The 23,026-nt window shown below is 55.8% G+C and overlaps 2 protein-coding genes and 1 non-coding gene across 9 annotated transcripts in view; 2 read left to right on the top strand and 1 right to left on the bottom strand.

Annotated features, from left to right (window-relative positions):
- Positions 1 to 17,358, top strand: part of MED24 (mediator complex subunit 24) — a 37,338-nt gene extending 19,980 nt beyond the window's left edge. For 4 of the 7 annotated variants that reach the window (XM_078065684.1, XM_078065683.1, XM_078065685.1 and 1 more), the window contains exons 4-27: positions 2,073 to 2,111; positions 2,660 to 2,733; positions 3,091 to 3,329; positions 3,475 to 3,531; positions 4,983 to 5,094; positions 5,232 to 5,382; positions 5,694 to 5,807; positions 6,398 to 6,445; positions 6,835 to 6,917; positions 7,218 to 7,304; positions 7,739 to 7,850; positions 8,318 to 8,460; positions 9,116 to 9,153; positions 9,595 to 9,677; positions 10,025 to 10,203; positions 10,319 to 10,418; positions 10,737 to 10,912; positions 12,785 to 13,049; positions 13,329 to 13,510; positions 13,676 to 13,766; positions 14,091 to 14,190; positions 15,081 to 15,161; positions 15,500 to 15,648; positions 16,512 to 17,358. In XM_078065684.1, the coding sequence (XP_077921810.1) occupies positions 2,073 to 2,111; positions 2,660 to 2,733; positions 3,091 to 3,329; positions 3,475 to 3,531; positions 4,983 to 5,094; positions 5,232 to 5,382; positions 5,694 to 5,807; positions 6,398 to 6,445; positions 6,835 to 6,917; positions 7,218 to 7,304; positions 7,739 to 7,850; positions 8,318 to 8,460; positions 9,116 to 9,153; positions 9,595 to 9,677; positions 10,025 to 10,203; positions 10,319 to 10,418; positions 10,737 to 10,912; positions 12,785 to 13,049; positions 13,329 to 13,510; positions 13,676 to 13,766; positions 14,091 to 14,190; positions 15,081 to 15,161; positions 15,500 to 15,648; positions 16,512 to 16,685 (2,877 nt within the window). In that variant the 3' untranslated portion in view covers positions 16,686 to 17,358. Of the gene's footprint in view, positions 1 to 2,072; positions 2,112 to 2,659; positions 2,734 to 3,090; positions 3,330 to 3,474; positions 3,532 to 4,982; positions 5,095 to 5,231; positions 5,383 to 5,693; positions 5,808 to 6,397; positions 6,446 to 6,834; positions 6,918 to 7,217; positions 7,305 to 7,738; positions 7,851 to 8,317; positions 8,461 to 9,115; positions 9,154 to 9,594; positions 9,678 to 10,024; positions 10,204 to 10,318; positions 10,419 to 10,736; positions 10,913 to 12,784; positions 13,050 to 13,328; positions 13,511 to 13,675; positions 13,767 to 14,090; positions 14,191 to 15,080; positions 15,162 to 15,499; positions 15,649 to 15,814; positions 16,332 to 16,511 lie in introns of those variants that run through there. The other 3 variants (XM_036079981.2, XM_078065687.1, XM_036079982.2) reach the window with 3 other exon arrangements.
- On the top strand, positions 9,413 to 9,516 carry LOC118527909 (small nucleolar RNA SNORD124). The gene has a single exon (XR_004913337.1). It is a non-coding gene; the product is annotated as a small nucleolar RNA SNORD124 (small nucleolar RNA).
- A 534-nt stretch (positions 17,359 to 17,892) lies between the features above and the next one.
- Positions 17,893 to 20,047, bottom strand: CSF3 (colony stimulating factor 3). Its single transcript, XM_078066375.1, has 5 exons — positions 20,035 to 20,047; positions 19,774 to 19,946; positions 19,257 to 19,364; positions 18,983 to 19,129; positions 17,893 to 18,685 (listed from the first exon to the last, which is right to left on the bottom strand). The coding sequence occupies exons 1-5, from the start codon at positions 20,045 to 20,047 to the stop codon at positions 18,521 to 18,523; spliced, it is 606 nt and encodes a 201-aa protein (XP_077922501.1). The 3' UTR covers positions 17,893 to 18,520.
- Positions 20,048 to 23,026: the final 2,979 nt, after the last annotated feature.

Raw genomic sequence — 23,026 nt, 5'->3', positions numbered from 1 at the left:
AGCGTCCCTCAGAACATACAGAATTGGGGGGGGGAGTTGCTCTTCTGGTAGTTTGGGGTCCGTTTCAGTGGGAACATCCAGCTCCCCCTTCAGGTTGGTATCCAACAAGGTTCAGTTCTCTGCCAAGCTCTTGCTATGGGGACATCAGTTATAAATAAACAAACACTCGCCTGGAACGTTACGGTCATCCTGCCCAGGCAGGCTCCCAACTTTCTGATCACCATCAGACACCAGCTATGGGTTCACAGAACATCTTGCTGAGAGGGGCGCTAAACACTAATTGTGTATTTAAGTCCTCTGTGTGTTTCGCTCTTGTTTATTTAAGAATAGTAGTTAAAGGTGTCTGAACAGAGAGCACTCTGTTGGAGAAATTATACACAGAAGGCATTGCCATGCATGTAAAATTCACCATACTAAGGCCATTGAGGCTGACTTTGCTTTCTCCTTAAATCTTTGGAAATCTCTATTCCTCTAGGGAGGATAGCCCACAAGGCTGGTGATTATCCTGACAGTTTCTATCATTGTATTCTGCTTTTTTATTTTGGTGTATTTTGCCACTGGTGTTGAGTATATAAATGTAACTACTTTCTAAAGTATTACTCATATTTTATCAGCATGTTGTAACTATTTTTTAAAAATATGACAACTTAGAAGGCTTTCCGTAGGTTTTAATTTCATTCAGGACAAATTAGTTATTTCTTTTGAACTACAACTCTAATCTTATGATGGTGATGAATAGGTTTTACTAACAGAGGTTTATTTTTAAAGTACAATTTTTTTCAGAATGCTAGTTCTGAGAATTCACCAATCCAAAGCAGTAAAGACTTACTGAGGACCTACTATGTGCTAGGCGCAGGCTAGGTTCTAGAGAAACAGATGTAAATTCACCACTATTTCTGTTCCCAAGGAGCTCACAGTTCAGATAGGATTTCCCTTAGGCAAATAAGCTTGGAAAGTATTGCTTACTTTGTCTCCGTTTATCTTAGAGGTTCTCATTGTATACACGCATGTTATGATTTAGAGATACTCTATAGTAAAGAAAGCTCTTTATATTTATTTATTCCACAGTTTCTCAAATTAATATCACACAGAAGCTCTGTGTGTGTGTGTGTGTGTGTGTAAAATTTCTTAACATCTTGGGGAATCTTTGGAATAACATCATGCAATAGAAATTGCTACAGTAACAGAAATGCTCTACATCCGTGCCGTCCGATACAGTAGCCGTAGCCACATGTAGCGACGTGGCTAGTCTGACTAAGGAACTGAATTTTAAATTTTATTTAATTTAAATTTAAACAGCCACATGTGGCTTATGGCTTCTCTATCGAACAGTGCAACCTTGGAAGCTACTTTGAGAAATGCTGATCCAGGGTATGTCTTTCCTTACTCATTCTACAGACATTCTCAGCAAGTTCACGGGGGTCACTGAGTCAAAGCGTCCTTGTCCTCAAGGAGCTCCTGGTTTGGTGGGGGCAACAGGCACCCACTGTGTCGTGACGGGTATAAGGCAATTACTTGGAGCACACGGGGAAGAATTTCACGGTGGGAGGTTGGGATTGATCAGAGAAGGTGTCCTGGAGGAGTCCTGGAGAGCAGGTCCTAGAGAATCAGGAAGCGTGCGCATAATGAAATTCCCTACCTACTTCACGGTGCAGGTGCTGCCTGTTCATTGCAGGGGATGTTTGTTCGGCTCCGTTTCTTGTCCAAATAAAAGTACCCTTTATAGAACTTGTAGGAGTAAAGTAACATAACCTCATTCCTGTCCATTCTTCTGCCTACCAACAGTCATTTGAACCTTGTATGTAGTGGACAGTGAGTGGCGTGTGAACATGGAACTCGGTACCTTTGAATGCCCACCCTCATCTTCTCAGTGGGTGTATGCTGCTGATGTCATTTACGGTGATTCCGATAGAAGCAGGAATAGGGACAATGCCTCTCTTTCAATGGGTTGAGGAAGGCCTCTTGAAGGGGTTGAGGTTTTTGGAGAGCTGCAGAAACTTTTAAGTGTCAGTATTTGATCCTGTCAGCTGTGCGACACTTGTCTGAACTTTGTCTTTCTTCTTTCCCTCCAGATGGTGTCCTACTCCTCTGTCCTCACAGCAATCAGTAAGGTATGACCATAGCCACTCATGAGCTAGGTGGAGGGCGGGGGGGCAGAGAGATAATAGTCATAGGTGGGACCCCACCTCCTTGACTGCTCTGATCATGCAAACTCTGAGGCTGGACAGGCAGCACATGATGGCATTGCTGTGTTCCATTGGAGGGAGGGGGATCCTGGCAAGTGGAGGCTGGATATTAGGAGCCAATTTCCAATGTTGAAAGAATGCCGGGGGCGGCTGGGTGGCTCAGTCATTAAGTGTCTGCCCTCGGCTCAGGTCATGATCCCGGGGTCCTGGGATTGAGCCCGCATCGGGCTCCCTGCTCAGCCAGGAGCCTGCTTCTCCCTCTCCCTGCTTGTGTTCCCTCTCTAGCTGTCTCTCTCTCTGTGTCAAATAAATAAATCTAAAAAAAAAAAAAAAGAAAGAAAGAAAGAATGCCGAGTCTGAAACCTGAGGTTGGAGGAAAGATGAGCAGGCATCCTGAATATGCCATCTGCCTCATGTGTGAGCCCAGGGGTTGACTGGGATGTTCCGTAGCATTGTTACTGTTCTTTCCACAGTTTGATGACTTTTCCCGGGAGTTGTGTGTCCAGGCTTTGCTGGATATCATGGACATGTTTTGTGACCGACTGAGGTAATGGCAGGGCTCGTAACCTTCCAGCATTATCTTAGTGTCAGGGAGAAGCTCCTAGTCCATAGACTGACACCAACTCGATGGGGTCCCGCACTTCTTCTTCCCTCTTGCTCATCTGCACCCACCCATCCCCATCCTTTTCTCCTTAGTCCCCTAGGACAAAAGGCCTTTTCTCTTTGGAGTGGCTCATTTGAAATCTTGTCCGGTGGAAGCCGATGGGGCTGTCTTCCCTAGGACTTTGCTAGCTTCCCAGCTCTCTTCCCTAGGAGGGGTGTGCCGGCCACTCTGGGGAACAGTGGTGTGGGTCATGTTTCAGCCTTTGGAGCCGAGACAGATTTTGTACCCTTTCCCCGGTAGCTGTCATGGCAAAGCCGAGGAGTGCATCGGGCTATGCCGGGCCCTTCTCAGCGCCCTCCACTGGCTGCTGCGCTGTACTGCAGCCTCTGCTGAGCGGCTCCGGGAGGGGCTGGAGGCCGGCGCTCCAGCTCCAGCGGCCGGGGAGAAGCAGCTTGCCATGTGTCTGCTGCGCCTGGAGAAGACCCTCAGCAGCACCAAGAACCGGGCCCTGCTCCACATCGCCAAGCTAGAGGAGGCCTGTATGTCCCCCTGGGTCCCCTGAGCCCCGCCTGCCGCTCTTCCCATAGCCGGTTCTTTAATTGAGAGGGGAGAGGCAGGATGCCATCCCACTTCTTTCCAGGAGGATCTGAAATCATCCCACTTCCTTTTTTTTCTCCCCATAAGCATTGCATACATCCCAGGGACTTGGGCAGGGTGGCACCCGAGCCAATCAACCAACAGGTATTTACTGAGCATTATTGTACGCCCAGCACTGTGCCAGGTGCTGGGGGCGGGGGGGCGGGGGGCTACCAAAGGAGCATGGGGCAGGGTCCCTGCCCTCAACAAACATACATGCTAGTGGGGAGCAAGACCAGTACATTAACATACATGGAAGAAATTAGAGGACGAGAGAAGCACACCATCCATCCTTGTGTTTGTCTTCACACTACTCGTCTGAAAGCACATGACTCTTGGGTTTGAGTGTTGCCTAACACGTCCCTTTAAACATGGTACCTGTCTGCTGTCAGGCCTGTTGGATCATGCACCTCTTGACTCAAGTGCAGATGTGAAATGTTGGAACCCTCCAGAGTCTGAGAGGAGACAGATCACCTGGTGGGAGGGGAGACTCTGGTGTTTCTGGACATGGGGCCCAAGGCCATGGTCTTGTAGTGGCTTGAGACCACCTAAGGCTCTCTTACACTCCCAGTAACAAGAATGCTAGAATGGGTCACACCCAGGTCTTCAGGACCTGTTTGCAGAATTTATTATTAGGATTAGTATATTTGTTACATCTCAAAGTATATTTGTTACTGTCAAAAGTCCAGAGAGGTGACCCCTCCATAAAAATGGGCTGTGTTGACAGTGTCTTACCTATCTTGAGCCCTTGACAAATGTTTAGTGGCTTGAAAAGTAAATGAATATTTAACTTAATTTTAATGGATCTCAGGTCTTATCTTTTTGTTTTTTTCCCCCCATGCCACATGGAGGTTAACGGGCTAGTTGGTGCCAATATTCATCATTTGACCCTGTGGAGTTGTAACTAGGATAAGTGACTCATAATTAAGTGCAAAATAATGCGGTATAGACCATTTCAAGCATTTAGGAAGAGAGGTCAGTGGGTTGGACCAATTGGGTGAGTTGTTGAAGTATCCGGGCTTGAACAAAGGCTTGAGGAGAGTGAGTTTGAGAGGTGGCAATGAGCCAAGCTGGGGCACCTACAGAGGGTGGGCGGTGAGAGCAGAGGCCTCAGCAGGGTGAGGCAGGGGTGAATCCAGGAGGCTGGTTTGGAACCTAGCTCGACAGCCGTAGAGAGTGGTGCCCACTTGCAAGGCTGGCCACTCCTGATGCGATTTGCGGCTGCCTCCCTGTTCCAGCCACTGGACCCCAACCCTGCTGTGCCTCTCTCTGCCACTGCCTGTGTTAGGCCATACGTGGGCTCTAAGGTCGGCTGCGTGCTTCCACTAGAAGGCAGGCCTCTGGGGCTAGTTTCTAGGGCCTTCACTGTTGGTGCTCACCCCCCTTCTAGAAACAGTGCATGCTGCCCTCAGGCCCCTGGCCTCCATGTCATCCTCAGGGGAAACCTCCATGTGTGGTTTTGAGGGCCCAGGGGGGCCAAAGTTTTTGAGCTCAGGGCCAGTGTCTTCCTCTCCTCTGTTTCCCATCGTGTGTCTGCATTTCCTCTTCTTCACCAGCCTCCTGGACTGCCATTGAGCATTCTCTCTTGAAGCTTGGGGAGATCCTGGCCAGTCTCAGCAACCCCCAGCTCCGGAGCCAGGCTGAGCAGTGTGGCACGCTCATTAGGAGGTACCAGGCTCCCAGGCTGATCGGGCCCTGGGTGTGGGTGGGGAGTTGTGGCCCCTGGCCTCCACCCCTCTGCTCTCACCTGCTCTCCACCTCTTCCTGGCTGCTCACACTGTCCCCTGTATATCTGTTCCCTTCAGCATCCCCACAATGCTGGCTGTGCACTCGGAGCAGCTGCATAAGACTGGCTACCCCACGGTCCACGCGGTGGTCCTGCTCGAGGGCACCATGAACTTGACAGGCGAGACACAGCCCCTGGTGGAACAGTTGATGATGGTGAAGCGTATGCAGGTGGGGGGCCCAGAGCTGCTTCTCTGTCAACATGGCGGGCTGGCTACGTGGGGCAATGGGGAGGATTCTTCTGGTACTTCTTGGGAGAAAGGGGATTTCTCCTGATTCGCCGTGGAAAGCGGATCCCTGTCATGCGCGGTGGTGCCATTTCACGTGACATCCCTGCTTCTCACCCTGGAGTGGGGCAGTACCTGTCTTGCACCGTCTCTGAGCTTGCCTGACCAGCCCCCACCTTCCCCCCACCCTGGGGCCTTCAGAAGATGAAGGGGGATGGGCACCCTCTTAGGCTTCACTCTCGGATCATCCCACAGCATATTCCCACCCCACTTTTTGTCCTGGAGATCTGGAAAGCTTGCTTTGTGGGGCTCATCGAGTCTCCCGAGGGTACGGAGGAGCTCAAGTGGACAGCTTTCACCTTCCTCAAGGTACCTGGGCCGTGAGGGACACCTGGGTGGCTCAGTTGGTTAAGGTACCTGGGACGTGGGAGCAGCAGAGCGCCCAGTCTAGAAATGGTTCTCAGGAAAAGCAGCGACACCCAGGATCTTTGTCCCGCGTTTCTCCCCACCGGCATCGTCCGCAGCCTGCCAGGCCCCCCAGCGCAAGTTCCCATCGAGTCTTTTCTCTGAAAGTCCCAGGGCTATATTTAGCTGACTTGGCAGGCGCCTGCCATCTCTTAGCACACAGGTGCCGTTTAGCTCAGTCATCAGCCAGATTGGCACAGGGCAGTTATGGGAGCCAGGGAAGTGGCCCCAGTCCTTGAATTAGGGTTTCCTTGGCTTATGGTGATTCCTTGTGGAGCCAGCAGAAGTGAGGGGTCCCTGTGTCCTGTAGGCATCAGGCACCGGATGCTTGGATGCCTGCCAGCTTCTAACTTGGCCCTGAGAGTGCTTTCATTTCCAGGGTGGAAGGGTTTCTGTCTCTCTGCTTGGAGCAGGGAGATGGAGGGGATGCCTTTAGTTCTGAGTGGAAGAGAAGAAATTGCTCTTCCTGTTTCTCCTCTTGCCTCACTCTCTAGATCCCACAGGTTTTGGTGAAGTTAAAGAAATACTGTCACGGAGACAAGGTAAGTTGGAGAAATGAGTTGGTGAATCCTTGTTTCCACAAGGGCAAGGGAGGAAAGGGGCAAGGGAAGGGTCAGTCTTGCGTCCCTGCACCTGGGGGCTGGCTGGAAATGTGAGTGCACCTGACATCTGCATGTGTCCACGCGCACACACCTGTTCTCCAGACAGAGGCGGCCGGGCCACACAGGATGCGTGGTGGCCAAGGTGACCAGGGCTAGTGTAGAGTGCTGGTGCTCTACACTCCTCCCCCTCGTGTCACTGCAAGCCGGTGGTGGGTGTGACCGGCTTGTCGGGGTTTCTATCCAGCGGGGTGTCCTTGTGAGCCTGCATCACAAGCTATGGGTGGACTGGAGGGCCTAGAAGCCGGATGGCAGCTCCTGGCTCTTTGTAGGACTTTACCGAGGACGTCAGCTGTGCTTTTGAGTTCCTGCTGAAGCTCACACCCTTGCTGGACAAAGCTGACCAGCGCTGCAAGTACGAACTCCCCTGCTCACCCCTGCTCTGCTGGAAGGTGTTATGGGCTCTTCCCCTGCTCCTCTGTGCCAGACAGACCTCAGGGGGCTGTCACCTGGTTCGTGCCCCTTGGCAGGGGCAGGAGACAGCAGCCTGAGCCCCTTCAGGCCCTTGAGTGCCTGAGCCCGTCTCCCATCCCTCAGGCACTCAAAACAGTCTTCGTCCTGAAGGAGGGAGGAGACCAGGCAGGTGCCTATTGTTCCCTCCCCTCAGTAATCCCTGCCGTGTGCCCCGGCCCCTCATGATCTTTTTCCCTCACAGCTGTGACTGTACAAAATTCCTACTCCAAGAATGTAGCAAGCAGGGGCTTCTGTCTGAAGCCAGTGTGACCAACCTCATGGCCAAGCGGTAAGCGTGAGCTCCCTTGGGCTGGCCGCGGGGCTGCTTGCTCTCCTTCCCTCGTGTCCACCCTGGAGCACTGGGTGCCCCCCCCCCACCCCGTCCAGGTGCCTGGGGCCATGCCTGGGGTTACCAGGAGCAGCAGACACGCTTCTGCACTCTTACGGGCTGCACTTGAATTCCCACCCTCCTCTGTGAGCAAAGTAAAAATCCTAAATCTTCCTTTAATCTGAAGTGAACTTTCAAAATTGAGGTAATTACCTAGTGACAGACAAGCAATTGCAACAGTGGATATGCTTTCATAAACATCACCATGTCCCCAGAGCTTCTCCTGTGCTCCCCACCTTCCCTGAGCCTCTGCTTCTGGGGCCGGACTAGGGAGCACGTCAGGAACCAGTCTCCATTTCTTTTCCCTTCTCTTGGCCAACGGCTTCTGGCCACAGCGCGGCAGACCGGGAGCATGCACCCCAGCTGAAATCAGGAGAAAATGCCAACATCCAGCCCAATCCTGGGCTGATCCTCCGGGCGGAGCCCACTGTCACGAATATCCTTAAGGTGAGTGTGCCCTTCTCTTGCCTCCAGGGTCATCTCTTCCTTTTTTCCACTTTTGCCTCTGCTTCCAGATAGATAAACTGAGGCCGTAGACCTCCCTATCTTTTGGCTAGAGAAACAGGCAAGGCAGGGAAGCTGCCATTGAAAACTCACATTTGTTGAGCATTACTTGGAAGGCAGGCCCTGTGGTAGGGGGGCTTCCACCTGCTCCCTCGGAAGCAGTGGAGAATCTTCCCTCCCCACCCCCACTGCCACAATCGCAGTTTAGTTGGGAGGGATGGATCAGAGAGCAAGGATAGATTTGGGAAATGGTTTTCCAGATTGGAGTCAGAAGGATGTAGATTGAATTGCAGATGGAGGTTGCGGTATGCCATTTAATGGAGACGTGCAGGGAGGGAAGCTGTGGTTGGGCTCTATCTTGGGGGCTTTGCAGTTGTTCTTCAGGACTTGATTTCCTGTCCTGTCCCCAGACGATGGATGCAGACCACTCCAAGTCCCCAGAGGGCCTGCTAGGAGTCCTGGGCCACATGCTGTCCGGGAAGAGTCTGGATCTGCTGCTGGCTGCCGCTGCTGCCACGGGGAAGCTTAAATCCTTCGCCCGGAAATTCATCAAGTAAGGAAGGCTGGGCCCCTGTCCAGGGTCAGGGAGGCAGGTCTGAAGGAGGGAGTGTCGCAGAATAGGGGCAAGGCACTGGGGTCTGGGTCTCCCTGGAGATGCCTAGGGCAAGCCAGAGCATCCCAGTGGGAGACTCTGGGGGAAGGGCCAGGTCTTTGGGTGTCAAGTGTTCTTTTCTTTGCAGCTGAGCACGAGGTGGAGGTGTTTGATGAGATGAGAGGCATTGAATGGTGGACGTGGAGGGATTCGGGTGCGCCCAGTTGTTAATAAGGGGCTCTCAAACACTGTTGACTTTTTTGGTTGACCTGGAATTTGATATACAGAACTTTGTTCCATCCAGTGAGCCATTCTCTGGGCCTTGGAAATCTTTTTTTTTTTTTTTTTTCTTTTAAGATTTTTAACTAATCTCTACACCCATTGTGAGGCTCAGACTCACAGCCCTGAGATCAAGAGTCATATGCTCTACTGACCGAGCCAGCCAGGCGCCCTGCCTTGGAAATCTTTTAAAAACAGAAAGCATTTTTTTTCTGTGTAACGGTGGTGTTCATTTGAAGTTTAACCCCTAATTCAGACTCTAGTGATGCTTTCTGGACAGGTATAGCCCCCTGACCCCTGCCCTGCTTGCTGTGACCTGTCTCCATTCCTCCCCCAGTTTGAATGAATTTACCACACACGGCAATGAAGAACTCGGTAAGTCAGCTCTTTGCACCCCCAGACCCGGCACTGTGGGAGGAGTGGTGGAGGGAGAGAACAGGGGAGGGCAGAGGGCCCATTGCTTCTCCTGGGGAGGCTGTTTTCTCCTCTGAGCAATGACTGACTGAAGCTTTTGTGGAGCCTTGACGGGGGAATGCTGGGAAAAGAATTCTTCCAAAACCACCTCTGTCTCTTGCCCTCCCCCTTTATGATTTGGCTGGGTACTGGGAAGAAGAAGGAGGGTATCAGGAGTCTTTGATTCCAAGGAAGGGATGATGTTCTAATTGAGACTCAAGAAAAGGATTCTGAGCCTCAGAGCTTTGAAGGAGCCACTTGGTCACTGACCTTCCTTGAGGCAAATCCTGATCCCCTCCCGATTCAGATGAGGGCTCTGGGCCCTCTTCGGGGCTGTGGGGTCAGCCGTCTTGTTCTCTGTAGCCAAAGCAGCCTCCGTTCGCGCCTTGCTCTTCGACATCTCCTTCCTCATGTTGTGCCACGTGGCCCAGACCTATGGTTCAGAGGTGAGTGAGAGGAGAACAGTCAGGATTAGGGACACCAGGATTAGGGGCGGGGAGAAGGGGAAGGAAGTGACCAGTAACTTGGCCTTCCCGGTCTCCCAAGCCAGTTCGTTCTGCTGCCTGCAGAATGCAGGTGCCCCCACCCTTGGCGGGTCCATGGATGCCCCCTGGGTCACATCCTGAATCCTTCAGTGTCACATCCACACCCACCACTAGGTGGCAGCACAGCCCCCGTCTTTCTCCCTTCAACCAACTCCTTCGTCTTCAGTTCTTCAGGCTGGAAAGTAGAAGCAGTGGGGCAGGAAACTGAGGCACAGGGCACTGGCTGCTGATGCCCCCTTCCTTTCCAGGTGATTCTGTCCGAGTCGAGCACAGGAGCACAGGTGCCCTTTTTTGAAACGTGGATGCAGACTTGCATGCCCGAGGAGGGCAAAATCCTGAACCCTGACCACCCCTGCTTCTGGCCTGACTCCACCAAAGTGGAGTCCTTGGTGGCCTTGCTCAACAACTCCTCGGAGATGAAGCTGGTGTCAGTGGCCGGGTGCCCGCTCCAAGGGTGGCGGTGGGGGCAGGCCACGACCCTGTCCCTCAGTCCATCCCACACTCCCCCGTGGTGATTTTTCTCCCACCCCACCCCCTCATAGGCAGATGAAGTGGCACGAAGCCTGTCTCAGCATTTCAGCGGCCATCTTGGAGATCCTCAATGCCTGGGAGAATGGGGTACTGGCCTTCGAGTCCATCCAGGTAGCCCCACCTTTCCAGCAGCCTTCTCTCTTCCCTGAGACACAGAGCCAGTGTTTGATAGCTTGTTACACTTTATAAGAACAAGAAGACCCTTAAATCCAGGAGCTCATGCTTGGATGTTGATCTTCCTTGTAATCATAGGCTTAGCCACTCCCTCCCACCCAGGTAACTTCGGGAAAAGCATATTTGTGGGGAAAAGAGGTGTGGGATGCGGTCCAGGACTCCACCTGCTAAACTCAGCTGCCCACAGAGGCCGGGGAAAGTGATGGTCAGGGAGGGGGAGAGCGTGGCCTCAGTCACCCTTTCCCCTCCCCCCAGAAAATCACAGATAACATCAAGGGGAAGGTATGCAGTCTGGCAGTGTGTGCTGTGGCTTGGCTCGTGGCCCATGTGCGGATGCTGGGGCTGGACGAGCGTGAGAAGTCGCTGCAGATGATCCGCCAGCTGGCGGGGCCCCTGTACAGTGAGAACACTCTGCAGTTCTACAACGAGAGGTCAGTAACCGTCCCCTCCCTCCGGGAGCGCCGAGGGCCTGCCGTGGGCCGGTGCACCTCCAGTAACCAGTAGCCCCCTCTCCTCTTAACGTTCCTAGACAGGCTGCTCGCTCACTCCCATTCTTATTTACGTGTTCACGCACTGACTCGGCGACACTGAGTGTGTGTCTCTGTGCCGGGAGTGTTTACGACCCAGCACCTGCCGTGTCCCAGAAACACAGCCCCCGAATTGCTATGATTCCTGTCTTCAGAGAGCTCAAGTTGTGGAGAACTAGCTTACCGGAAGAACAGAGTGGTTGTCTTAGCTGCGGCCCAGTGTAGGCCCCAGGGGCCCATCCGTAGATCTGTGAGCCTTGGGCCCACCCACCCTCGTCATCCTCCCCCCTGCCCCTCTCTTGTGACGTTTTGCTGCCTTGGCTTTTCAGAGGCTTGGAGGACCTCCCTGGTGACTTCATCCATGTGGAGTTCAGTGGTGTTGGTTGATTCCCCCATCCAATAACTTTTTTTTTTTAATTGTGGTAAAAAAAATACCTAACATAGCGTTTACTATCTTAGTCCAGTATATAGTTCAGCAGTGTGAGGTATTCACATTGTTGTGAAACAGATCTCTAGAACCTTTTCATCTTGTAAATCTGAGACTTTATACCCATTAAGTAACAGTTCACCCCTTTTACCTCCCTTAGCTTCTGGTAACCACCATTCTACTTTCTGTTTCTCTGAATTTGACTACTTTAGGTACCCCACTAAGTGGAATCCTGCAGTGCTTGTCTCTCTGTGCCTGGCGTGTTCCACTTAGCATAATGTTCCCAAGGTTCATCCATGTCGTAGCCTGTGTCAGAATTCCCTTCAGAATAATATTCCATTGTATGTATGCGCCACGTTTTGTTTATCCATGCATCGGTGGATGGACACTTGGGTAGTTTCCGCCTCTTGGCTGTTGGGAATAGTGCTGCGAGGCGGTGAGCATGCACGACCAGTAAGCTAGGAGAGAGGACTCCCCAGGTAGCCACCCAGGTGCCTTAGAGGGGAGAAGTGGGAACATCGTGCCAAGATGTGGTGGGAGAGGGTCTGTGAGGTTGTGACCTTTTTCCTCCCTCCTTCTCTCTTCTTCCCTCACATCCTTCCTCCCACGAGTAATGGAGGGTTTGCTCTGACAGAATCCGTGCTAAGCACCCTGACCCTGACCCTGGTTGAGGAACAGTGGGACACCCGTGGGTGCATCATGCAGGTGGGAAAGCGGCGCTGAAAGTCGCAGCAGCTCTTAGACCCACCCAGGGTTCCAGGAGCGGTGAGCACTCACCCCAGTGTGAGCGCTAACTCAGTCAAAGACTGCTCGTGAGAACATTCCTGGATATACGCTTCTATTTGCCCAGCTACCAAAGGCCGGGAAGAGTCGAGTGGGGCAGCCCTTGGGCCCCTGTCCTGGAAGTAACAGTTTATTTTGGGAGGAGGCCAGGGCTGGGTGGGGACTCCCCCCAGCACTCAGCACAGAGGGAAGTGATTATATTTATTTATGTCCAGGGATTGGCAGGGCTCAGGTCTGGGGGAAGGGGGCAGTTGGAGACAGTGAGAGAGGAAATATGAATATATCGCTGGAATAACCTGGGGGAGGAGAGCAAACTGCTCCCCCGCCCCCACCCCCCAGGCTTTGTGCCCAGCAGGTGAGTGGCCTGCCAGAAGCCGGACCGGTAGGGTCAGGTCTGCTAGGGGGTTGTGACTTCCTCTTGTCTCCTCCGGTGGCGAAGAATGGGGTTAATTCCCCAGGAATATTTCTGTAACTCAAGTCCTGGGAAAAGTCTGGCCTGGATGTTGCTCTGTTCTTGAACCTGGTGTTGCCTGAACCTGCACGTCAGGCCGTCCCCCCGTCCGCAGGGTGGTGATCATGAGCTCGATCCTGGAGCACATGTGCGCTGACGTGCTGCAGCAGACGGCCGCCCAGATCAAGTTCCCGTCCACGGGCGTGGACACGATGCCCTACTGGAACCTGCTGCCCCCCAAGCGGCCCATCAAGGAGGTGCTGACGGACATATTCGCCAAGGTGCTGGAGAAGGGCTGGGTGGACAGCCGCTCCATCCACATCTTTGACACCCTGCTGCACATGGGAGGTGTCTACTGGTTCTGCAACAACCTGATTAAGGTACCTGGGAGACCTAGGCTGGGGGAGCAGGTCTCCTCGGACTCAGGGAGACAGCTGAGAGAATACCGGGCAGAACCAGCATCCTACACCCAGCCTGGTCCGCAGGGCTTGGTCTCGGGGCTCCTGGGCTCTGAGGGGGGCCACCTCCTCAGGGAGCGGTGGCCAGAGGCTGATGCGGAGTAAGGGATGGAGCTGCACCTGGGGCCGCTCCTCTGTCCCCTCTCAGAGAACCCCGTGTTGGGGTCCTCAGCTCCTAATCTCCCTGCCCTGCGCGTCCAGGAGCTGTTGAAGGAGACGCGGAAGGAGCACACGCTGCGGGCGGTGGAGCTGCTCTACTCCATCTTCTGTCTGGACATGCAGCAGGTGACCCTGGTCCTGCTGGGCCACATCCTGCCGGGGCTGCTCACCGATTCCTCCAAGTGGCACAGCCTCATGGACCCCCCCGGCACCGCTCTTGCCAAGTAGGATTCTCTCGGAGCCGCAGGTCCCCACGGCGCAGTGCCGGGTGCCCCTCACCTTGGGCCGCCCCGGGAGGCTGGGCTGTGGGGGAGCCCTGGCAGCCCTGGCACAGAGGGCCTCTCTGGGGCCCCCTGACTTTACCCTCTTTTCCTGGAACCCTTTGCCAGGCTAGCCGTCTGGTGTGCCCTGAGTTCCTATTCCTCCCATAAGGGACAGGCGTCCTCCCGCCAAAAGAAGAGACACCGTGAAGACATTGAGGTAGGGGACCCCTCCATTCACTTGTTCATGTGCTCAGCAGACATGTGCTGAGCCTTTTGCGGGTAAGAGGCACCTTCCCAGGCCCAGGCCCTGCCCCTGGGCGGCTGCGTCACGGCTCAGCTGGTTGAGCGTCTCCAGGGGTGACGGTGTGAGGAGGGGGTGTCTCACTAGGGCTGTGGGAGGGTGACGGAAGCTGGCCCTACTGGAGATGCCAGCCAAGGCCTGTGGGGACTGGACTCTTCCTCCCGTATGAGCTCTAGCTCTCTTCTCTGGTATCGGGAAATTTGGGGCCTAGTGGGTAATAGTGACTCTCTCGCCCTCCAGGATTATATCAGCCTCTTCCCCTTGGATGACATGCAGCCCTCAAAGCTGATGCGACTGCTGAGCTCCAATGAGGAAGACGCCAACATCCTTTCGAGTCCCAGTGAGCGTGCAGACTGGGCTGGGTGGGCTCCTTTTCTGGGAACTCACTCCTGCCTGGAAAAGCTGCTTGGCGTAGAACCGGCCGCTGGCATCTTTGCCGGTCAGAGTGTGGTGGGAGTTTGTCCCGTTCTGCCCCCCACTGCTGCTCTGTTTTCTACCTGCGGAGAGACCAGTGAGGTTGCCGGGCACCTCGTCCAAAAGACTGAAGCTCTTCTGTCCAGACCCCCCCCAGCCCTGGACACCCCGCTGTCCCTTCCCTACCCTTTACTCACCACAAGTGAGTTCACTGCCTTGGGCAGTCTGTGCCTTTGACTCACCAGCTGTGTCCTTCCTTCCCCTGCAACAGGCCCTGCGGCCTGGCCTGGGGCCGCTCCCCACTTTTCCTGCCTAAAGAGCACCCCTCCCCCTCAGGCTCCCCTTGATGTTATTACCTCTCCCTGCCAAGGGCTTCTTCTATGGCATTTAATTTTTCCTGTTTCCAGAAATTTCTCTTGAGTCTAGAAGTTTCTCTAAGGCCTTCTGGGCATTAGGGCGCCAACTGTGCAGTTGAGTAGAGGAGAGATGCTACGTCTGCCACCCACAAACCTTATGACCTTTGGCTGGTTACTCAGCAAATCTGAGTCTCGGTTTCTTTGTCCGTGAAGTGGGGGTGTGAGGATTATGCGGCCTGATCTGTGTGTAGCCCGCAGACTGGCACCTGGCAGTGCTCACCAAATGTACTCTCTCATCTCCCTCTGAGATACCTGTATTCAGGGCCCCTCTGTGACTCTGGATCCTGGACCCCCCCTGGGGCGGGGGGCTCCACACCTGACAGATGAGGGTGTCCCCTGGGCAGAGGGGTTTTGAAGCTGGGGGACCTTTCCCTCAGTCACCCTCCACTTGGCCCCACAGCCGACCGCTCCATGAGCAGCTCCCTGTCAGCCTCCCAGCTGCACACGGTTAACATGAGAGACCCGCTGAACCGAGTCCTGGGTGAGTCCTCCCACCGCCCTCCGGCCCGAGGGGCTGAGGCTTTGCCAGCTAGAGGGGGGGCCTCTTGGTGTCCCTTCACCCTTGTTAGTGTCCCCACCTCGTTCCTCCATCTCCCCAGGCTCTGGCTCTCCTGTCACCCCCAGGCCCCCATTTAGTCCCTCTCCCCACCCCCCGACCCCCGGCTCGCTTTCCTTTCACATTTCCTCTTTTTGACCCCCCCCCCCAGGGGGGCACTCTGAGCACTTCTTTCTTTTTGCTTTTTGGTGCCACCACCTCCCAGCCTCACGTCTTCTCAGACCCTGCTCACGGAGTGCTCCCTCTCCCCCCATTCCACACAGCCAACCTGTTCCTGCTCATCTCCTCCATCCTGGGGTCGCGGACCGCCGGCCCGCACACTCAGTTTGTGCAGTGGTTCATGGAGGAGTGTGTGGACTGCCTGGAGCAAGGCAGCCGGGGCAGCATCCTGCAGTTCATGCCCTTTACCACCGTGAGTGCTTCACCCCCAGGTGCGGGCGGGGCCCCCCCGCAGCTCAGATGGGGGCAGCAGAGCCTGGGGTTCGGGGGCAGCCCTCGGAGTAGGAGCCCTTCCTCCCCGGACCTGGCAGCCACCACCAGGCAGCCCCAGCGAGCAGCCATTTGTCTGTCTGTGGCAGGTATCAGAACTGGTGAAGGTGTCAGCCATGTCCAGCCCCAAGGTGGTTCTGGCCATCACGGACCTCAGCCTGTCCCTGGGCCGCCAGGTGGCTGCCAAGGCCATTGCTGCGCTCTGACGGGCTTGGGGGGGCCGCAGGGGCCGTCTGGGGGACCACAGCCCCAGGTGCCTCAGAAGGGAACAGTGAGGAAAGATGAGACATCATTGCTCATATCCACATGATGTAAGAGCCCTATGTCATTTCCAGATCATTCCCCTATCCTGACATCTGACCTCTAAGACGTCTCCCAGTTTCTTTCATAATTTCCTCTGCCCACAGCCAGCACCTAAAGAGTGTGCGCAGCCTGGCTCTTAGCCCAGGGCCCTCAGCACCCCATACCCCTGCCTTGCCCGCCTCCCCCTTCCAACAGTAGATGTAGCTCTGGGAACTTTGCAGGTGCAGAGTAGGTATATTTATATTTTTGTAACACATGAGGGAAGTTCCCCTCAGCTCATTTGTAAATAAAGATCTTCATGGGTCCCTGTGTGAGAGTCCCAAGTGGTGTCAGTGTCCACGTCCCACGGAGGCAGGAGACATCATCTCCTTGGAATCCCATGTGCTGTGGCCTAGGAAGAGGCTCAGTCCTGTGGCTGAGGGGGGCGGGAGGGGTGCACGGAGGAGGGCTGGGCTCAGGTTCCTGTGTCTGTCCACTCCGCAGGGGCAGGGCTTCCCTTCCTCAGACCCACACTGGGCGACAAGGAGTCAACACGCACGCGTGCCGCCTACCCCACACCCCAAAGTCGGATTTAACTCTGAGAAGGGAGAGGTTTTGGCGAAAGGCCCCGCTGCTGCTGGGGTAGGGTGTCCTGTCCTTCTGACCCTCTCCCACTAGACCCAATCCCACCCAGAGTCTGACTGGCCCCGAGTTTGATCTCTCTCCAGAAGAGGACTGGGCGATGAGGGGCAGGATCTGTTTAACCCTTGCTTGTCTTCTCCACACATCTCCAAGCCCCGGTTTCTTCAGGACCAAGCAGAGGGAGGGCTCTAAGCCACGCAGCTGGGGGTTCTGGCCCTGCTCAGCCAGACCTTCCTTTCTAAGGAGCCAGATGGAGAGGGGAAGTGGGAGGCCGCTGAGGAGCCCAGGGGAAGCCCTGAGGTGGGGGACCGGTTGGCCATCTGGACTTTCCGGGTCTTGTGGAGGCACCCTGGGACCACAGGTGTGTCTGGGCTGAGGACACAGGGAGGAGTGCTTCCGGCCTGTGATGTGAAGCAGCCCCTCCGCTCTCTGCTTCTCTCTCACACACGCACCTGCCCTCCCGCCCCATGAGGCTGAGACCAGCAGGAAAGTGACGGGTGGCATGAGGTTGCTCCTGGCCCGATCAGAGGCAGAGCTTGAGGGAGAGAAGTGCAGGGCTGGGAATTTGCGTTCTGACCCAAGTTGTCACCTTGAACTCAGAGCCTGATCTGTAAAGGGCACTTCTCATTCTATCTCTGTGGGCAACGGTGAGCGCGGGTGGGCTGGAGTTTATGGAAGATGGCAAGTATTAAATCCTCCCTTGCTTCGGTGTCTGTCTGCGCCTGGACTATTAAGACTCCCCCCTGCCCCCAACCCCACGTTCTCCTCTCCCAGTATGGTGGCCCGTCTGCCTTCTGTCTTCCCACTAGGCTGGGTCTCCGTGAGGGCAGGGACCTTGCCTGCCTTGTCCACTGCCGTGTCCCTAACACTTAGCCTGGTGCTTGCACAGAGTAGGTACAAGAGAAATCCGTGCCAAAGGCATCAATGTTGAGGAGCTAGAGGACTGCCCCCTTCCTCCCTGCACCTCCTCTTTCCCTCCCTTTGGCCTCATTCACCATTCAACTCCCCGCCCCCCCCACCCCTGGCTGGGCACCAGCTGGACTCAAGAAGGAGGAAAAGACACTTAGCGGAGACAAACAAAATATTTTATTATCACAAAGTTTGGCTACAGAGAGAAAGTGGGGGCAGAGGTGGAGGGTGAAGAGCTGAGCATTCCTCTCATATACCTCGTCATATAACCCCCCCACATCTCCCCCTCCCACCCTCCCAGTCCCACCCCCCCACCCCCCCAGCAAGGCCGATACATGAGCCTCTGCCCAGCCCTTGAAAAGTCAGAATCCTGACCCTAATGAGGCTGGGGCAGGCGTCAGGAGCCTGTCATTGTCACTCTAGGGCATCCAGAAAGATGAGAAATGTCAACGATGCCCAGGCTCTCCACCTCCCGTGGGGCCTAATGCTGGTGGCGAAGGGGACGTGAGGAGAAGCAAGACCTGGCGCACCGGGCATGCGCAAGCCAAGCTGGTGAGGCCAGAGCGAGGGGGACCCAGGAGGGGAACACTGCTGTTTAAATATTAAACAGGGTTGTCTTGTCTCCCACATGGGAGACTTCCTGATGCTTCCAGGGGCCTCAAGGTGGGTACCGCTGGGGTAAGGAGTTCACTGGGGTTCTTCCCAGTGCCCACTGTGGAGCCAGGCCAGGGAGCAGTCACAGGACTCAATACGCGGTATTTACCTATAGCTACCTCCCAGTCCAGGGGACAGGAAGACGGGGGCTTTTCTCCCTGCCACAAGCAGGAGAATGGAACTTGGAGACGGCAGGAAGGACCCGAGAGTCCGGGGCTCCATCCCGCTCTTCCTTGTCTTTAAATATTAGATTTAAATAAGCATAAATATTAAATAAAGATAAATACACTGGTTGGGGAGGGTTTTGCTCAGGGTTTGGCAAAGCAGCGCAGAGCGCGGTAGGCCAGCTCCAGGAAGCTCTGCAGGTTGGAGACCACCAGGACCCCTCCGGCCCGGCGCTGGAAGGCCGAGGTGAAGGTTGGCATGGTGCCCTGGCTGGGCGGCACTGCCTGGGCCAGCCCCAGCTCTTCCATCTGTGGGGGCAAAGAGATCAGCACTCAGGCCCTGCTGAGTGGGCGTGATTAAGGAAATGCGAAGGGCTGCCTTCACGCCACACAGTTAATGGTGGCCTTGAACCCAGGTCTGCATCAGGGCCCATGACCCGGCTCCCGTCCTCCACTAGGGAGGGTGGGGAAGGGCTGGCAGCAAGAGGGTCCCGAGAAGGCTCCCACCCTGGCCCTAAAGAACTGGGACCCCCAGGCTTGCAGCCTGGTCTTTGGGGACCAGCCCAGTCCAGGCCCCTAACACTTGCCGCTCCCAGTGGGGCTTACCTGCTGCCAGATATTGAGAGCAAAGTCGCCGATGTCCAGCTGCAGCGTGTCCAAGGTGGGGGCTAACTCGGGGGTTATCCCCGCCAGAGCCTGCAGGAGGCCCTGGTAGAGGACGAGGCCGCTGTGGAGTTGATGCAAGCAGCCCGTCTGGGGGACGGAGTAGGGGAGTTAGGGGGTGCTGCCCGGGGCGCTCCTTTCAAGCCCTGGAGGTCCAGAGAGACTTCCAGACCATTCTTCCCTCCCCTCCGCCCCCTCCTCCCCTCTGGAAACTCACCAGCTGCAGGGCCTGGCTGGAGCAGCTGCTCAGGGGAGGCTGGGGGATGCCCAGGGCGTGTCCGAGCAGCACCAGCTCCTCGGGGTGGCACAGCTTGTGGGTGGCGCACTGGGGACAGGAAGGATGCTGAGTGAGGGGGACCTGATGGGGCCCGGCTGCTCCTGTTTCCCAAGTCCTCCCCAGTTCTCCGAGGTCTTCCCCTCCCTCCCAGTCCTGCTGGGCTGCTCAGCCCCATTCTGCCCTCCGCTGCGATCCTGGCCATCCGGGCACCGTCCCCGAGACACCCTCTTCCCCCAGTTCCTAGCCAGCCTTCCCCGGCTCCACCTCTCCCGATGTTCTTCCCTTTCCCCCTGGGTCTCTCCTCTCCCACGCGCCTCCCTGATGATGTCTTCTCGCCATTCCCTTCCCCTCCCTCAGCCCTCACCCCTTCCTCCCTCCCTGCAGCTCAGGCCTCTGGGGCTTCTTCCCTCCTCCACCCCTGTCCAGCACCCGCGTCCCCTCCGCGCCTCTCACTCACCAGCCTCTCCTGCAGCACCGTGCCATCAGCCTGCACCTTCCGCATTTGCTCCAGGCACTTGAGCAGGAAGCTCTGGGGCAGCGAGCTGGTCGGGCGCAGGGGGGCGGCTGCTTGCACCAGCCAGAGTGCGCTCTGCCACAGCAGCAGCTGAAGGGCTGACAGCAGACGGGGGGCTCAGGAGACAGGCCGACTGCTCCCACCTGGGGCCCCCGCAGCCCCTCGGCCACTCCAGCCTCCCTCCCCGGGGGCCAGGACACTCACCCGTCAGCTTCATGGGGCTCTGGGCAGCAGGCTTAGCCGAAGGTCTGCGTGGGTCGGCAGGCTCTGGGTTCTGGCAGGGACCGGCTCCAGAGGACCTTTATATGGAAGCCCATGGAGGCCTGGGAGGAAATTACCTGGTGCCACGATGGAGGCTTAGTAATGACTTCCCAGGATTTATGCAAATTTGGTGTCCAGGACAATGCAGGGGGGCTGGGACAAGAAGCTGTTTGCGAAAGTTTTGTGAAATTGTGGAATCCCTGATCCTTCTTTGACGTCTGGTCCCCCTCAAACTCTCTTCCTCCCCTCGGCCCCACCCAGGCCCGAAATTGCCCCAGGGTGTTTGATCAAAACGGCTGAATGAAGGCTGAGCCACTGATAAAAGCCCTGGAGGCTGGAGGCTGGTCACACTGACCCGGGAGGGGTGTGTGGGGGGAGAGGCAGGCCTCCAGGCGGCCCCTCCCCACTCCCTCCCCTGGCGGGTCAGCTGGAGCAGCCCACTTGCACTCTCCCTTGGGATTCCCAAGCTACCTGCTCCCGAGACCCCAAATTCTGAGAGGGAAGAACCTAGCTGCCCCCATTTCTACCCCCCAAACTCCCAGGAGGCTGCCTTCCTGAGTCCCTTCCTGAGGGGCCAGGGGCCTGAGGCAGGGACATTGGGGTCTTGCCTCCTGTCTCCACCCCACACTTTGATGGGCATCATCCCAGGTTCCTGTCCTGAACTGGTTAGCTGGGAACTCCCCAATCCCCCCCGTGACTCATTCCCTTAAGCCCCCAGAATCCTGGCAGAAACCAGAGGAAACCGGATGTCTGTCCCAAATGAAGCAAGACCCTTGAGGCTCTGGGTCTCTTGGTTCACCTGACCTTGCCCTTCCTCCTCCTCACCCGGGGTTCCCCTCCCTCCAATGGTGTCCCAGCGCCTTGGAGCTGGGGGATGGTCTGTGGCCCGTGGCTTCCCTGGCCAGATTCCCCGCCTGCCCAAGTGTGTGCTGCCCTGAGGTGGAGAAGGGCTGGGGGTGAGAAAGAAGAAACTGCCCCAGCCTCGAATCCTAGAACCGTGCCAGTCTTGGGGTCTGTTCTACACCCTGTGAACTGGGCCAGAGAGGGAAGTGCCTTGCCCAGGGTCACGGCTAGCAGACTCAGAGTTACCGCCTGGGCCTTCGCCTCAGGCTTGAGGGTTCCCTACAGGCCACGGGCCTGCCTAGCGGGCTGGCTGACCACACCCAAGGCTGTCACTTTCTGTCCCAATTTACCTCAGCGCGAGCCAAGGAACAGACGCCTTCTGATGAGTCGGTGTGTCCGCCTGGGTGAGGCCATCTCTGGGGCGGGGTTGCCCCCTGGTGGCCACAGCTGGCAGGGACTTCACCTGCTGATCTGTCCACCTCCCACCTCTGGTCCCCAGTCCACTGGGAGGCTGGGGCCCCTCACTCCGCCCCATGCAGGTTGCCACCATGCACGGACTGAGGCCAGCTCTGTGCGTGGCTCCGCAAGAGCAGAGGGGTGGGTTTAGAGCTGTGGAGGGCAAGAGATTCACTTTCGCAGCCATGTCCCTTCACCCTCCCTCAAAGAACCTCCAGGGACTCAGCTGGTCCCAGACGCTGTGCTGAGCACTCTCCATTCATTATCGGGTGTAGGCCTTTCCATAAGTCTATGAGGAACGTACTAGAACCATTTCCCCTTTTACAGAAGATGAATCTGACCTCAAAGAGGTTGAGTAACTTGCCCAAGTAGCAGAACCAAGGTCTGCCCTGTGCCGTAGTCTTAAACTCTTTTTTTAAAAAAAATTATTTTTGGGGGGGGAGGGGCAGAGGGAGAGGGAGAGAGAGTCCCAAGCAGGCTCCCCGGGAGCATGGAGCTGATGTCGGGCCTGATTCCACCACCCTGAGAGCAGGGCTGGAGCCAAAATCAAGAGTTGGACGCTCAACCGAGTTATCCACCCAGGTGCCCCTTAACCATCGAATCTCTTAACCAATGTTTGGCCTTCCTCACCCACGGCCAGAGTGGGTGACCCAGACTCTTATCTTTACCTACAGTTCAAGTGTGTAGGATGTTTGTTAATTCTAACGACGGTGGCCAGAATGGCGAGAGGACTCAGGATCACAACTTGAAGAAAACGGGCTGTCTTGACTGGGGAAGCGAGGGAGCGGGTTGTTGCCTGCTCTCAGGGGCTGGAAGTGGGACAGGGAGTGCAAGACACAGCCAGCGAGTTTTCAGCTCAACGGAAGGAACGAGCTTTTCCAGCGGTCAGAAGTGTTAGAAGACGGAGCGGGCTGCTCCCGTCCCGGGAAGTGTCCTGGCCTCCACTCCGTGGGGGAGAGAATCCAAATGTTGGCTAGCAGTTATCGGACACCTCTCGTATGTCAGGCATCTTCCATCACACTTTTCGTCACGTCATCCTACAAACCGAGTGGAGGGATGCGGATTACTCCCGTTAGAGACAGCGAAGGGTCTTGCCCCAGATCACAGAAGGCGTCGGTGGCCCAGCCAGGCGGGATGTGCAGTCAGGCTTCCCCAACCTGCGCCGTCCCCATTACACTACCTTCCTGTTCAGGTAGCTGTTCTTCTTGGAGGCTGATGGCTCGATCCAGACGTCAGCCCTACCCATGGGACGATAGAGGCAGGGCTTGTTACTGGCCCTGTTGCACAGGCTGAGCTAGACCAGAACGATCTTCTGGCAAAGGGCCTGGCTCCGGAGACCTCTGGCTGTCATTCTGCCTTCCAGCTTGCTAAAGGCTTTCCCAGGTGTTTCTCAATGGCTAGAACTGGTCAGCGACTTCCCCTCACGCTTCCTGTTTTCAGCTGGTACTGGACTTGGAGCATCTTTCAAAGGGCTCCGGGGTGACTCATTTGTTGCAGACTCAGCCTGTGAGCCAAGATATGGACACCTCGAGTCAAGAATGGGTTTTACATTTTTAAGTGGTTGGGGGGAAAAAAATCAAAAGGGTATTTCCTAACATGTAATCATCATATGAAATTCAAACCCCAGTGTTCTTAA

The sequence above is a fragment of the Halichoerus grypus genome, chromosome 2 (assembly GCF_964656455.1).
Source record: "Halichoerus grypus chromosome 2, mHalGry1.hap1.1, whole genome shotgun sequence".
NCBI lineage: Eukaryota > Metazoa > Chordata > Mammalia > Carnivora > Phocidae > Halichoerus > Halichoerus grypus.
Note: the sequence above shows the minus strand (reverse complement) of the source record. Positions and strands in the feature narration are given on the sequence as shown.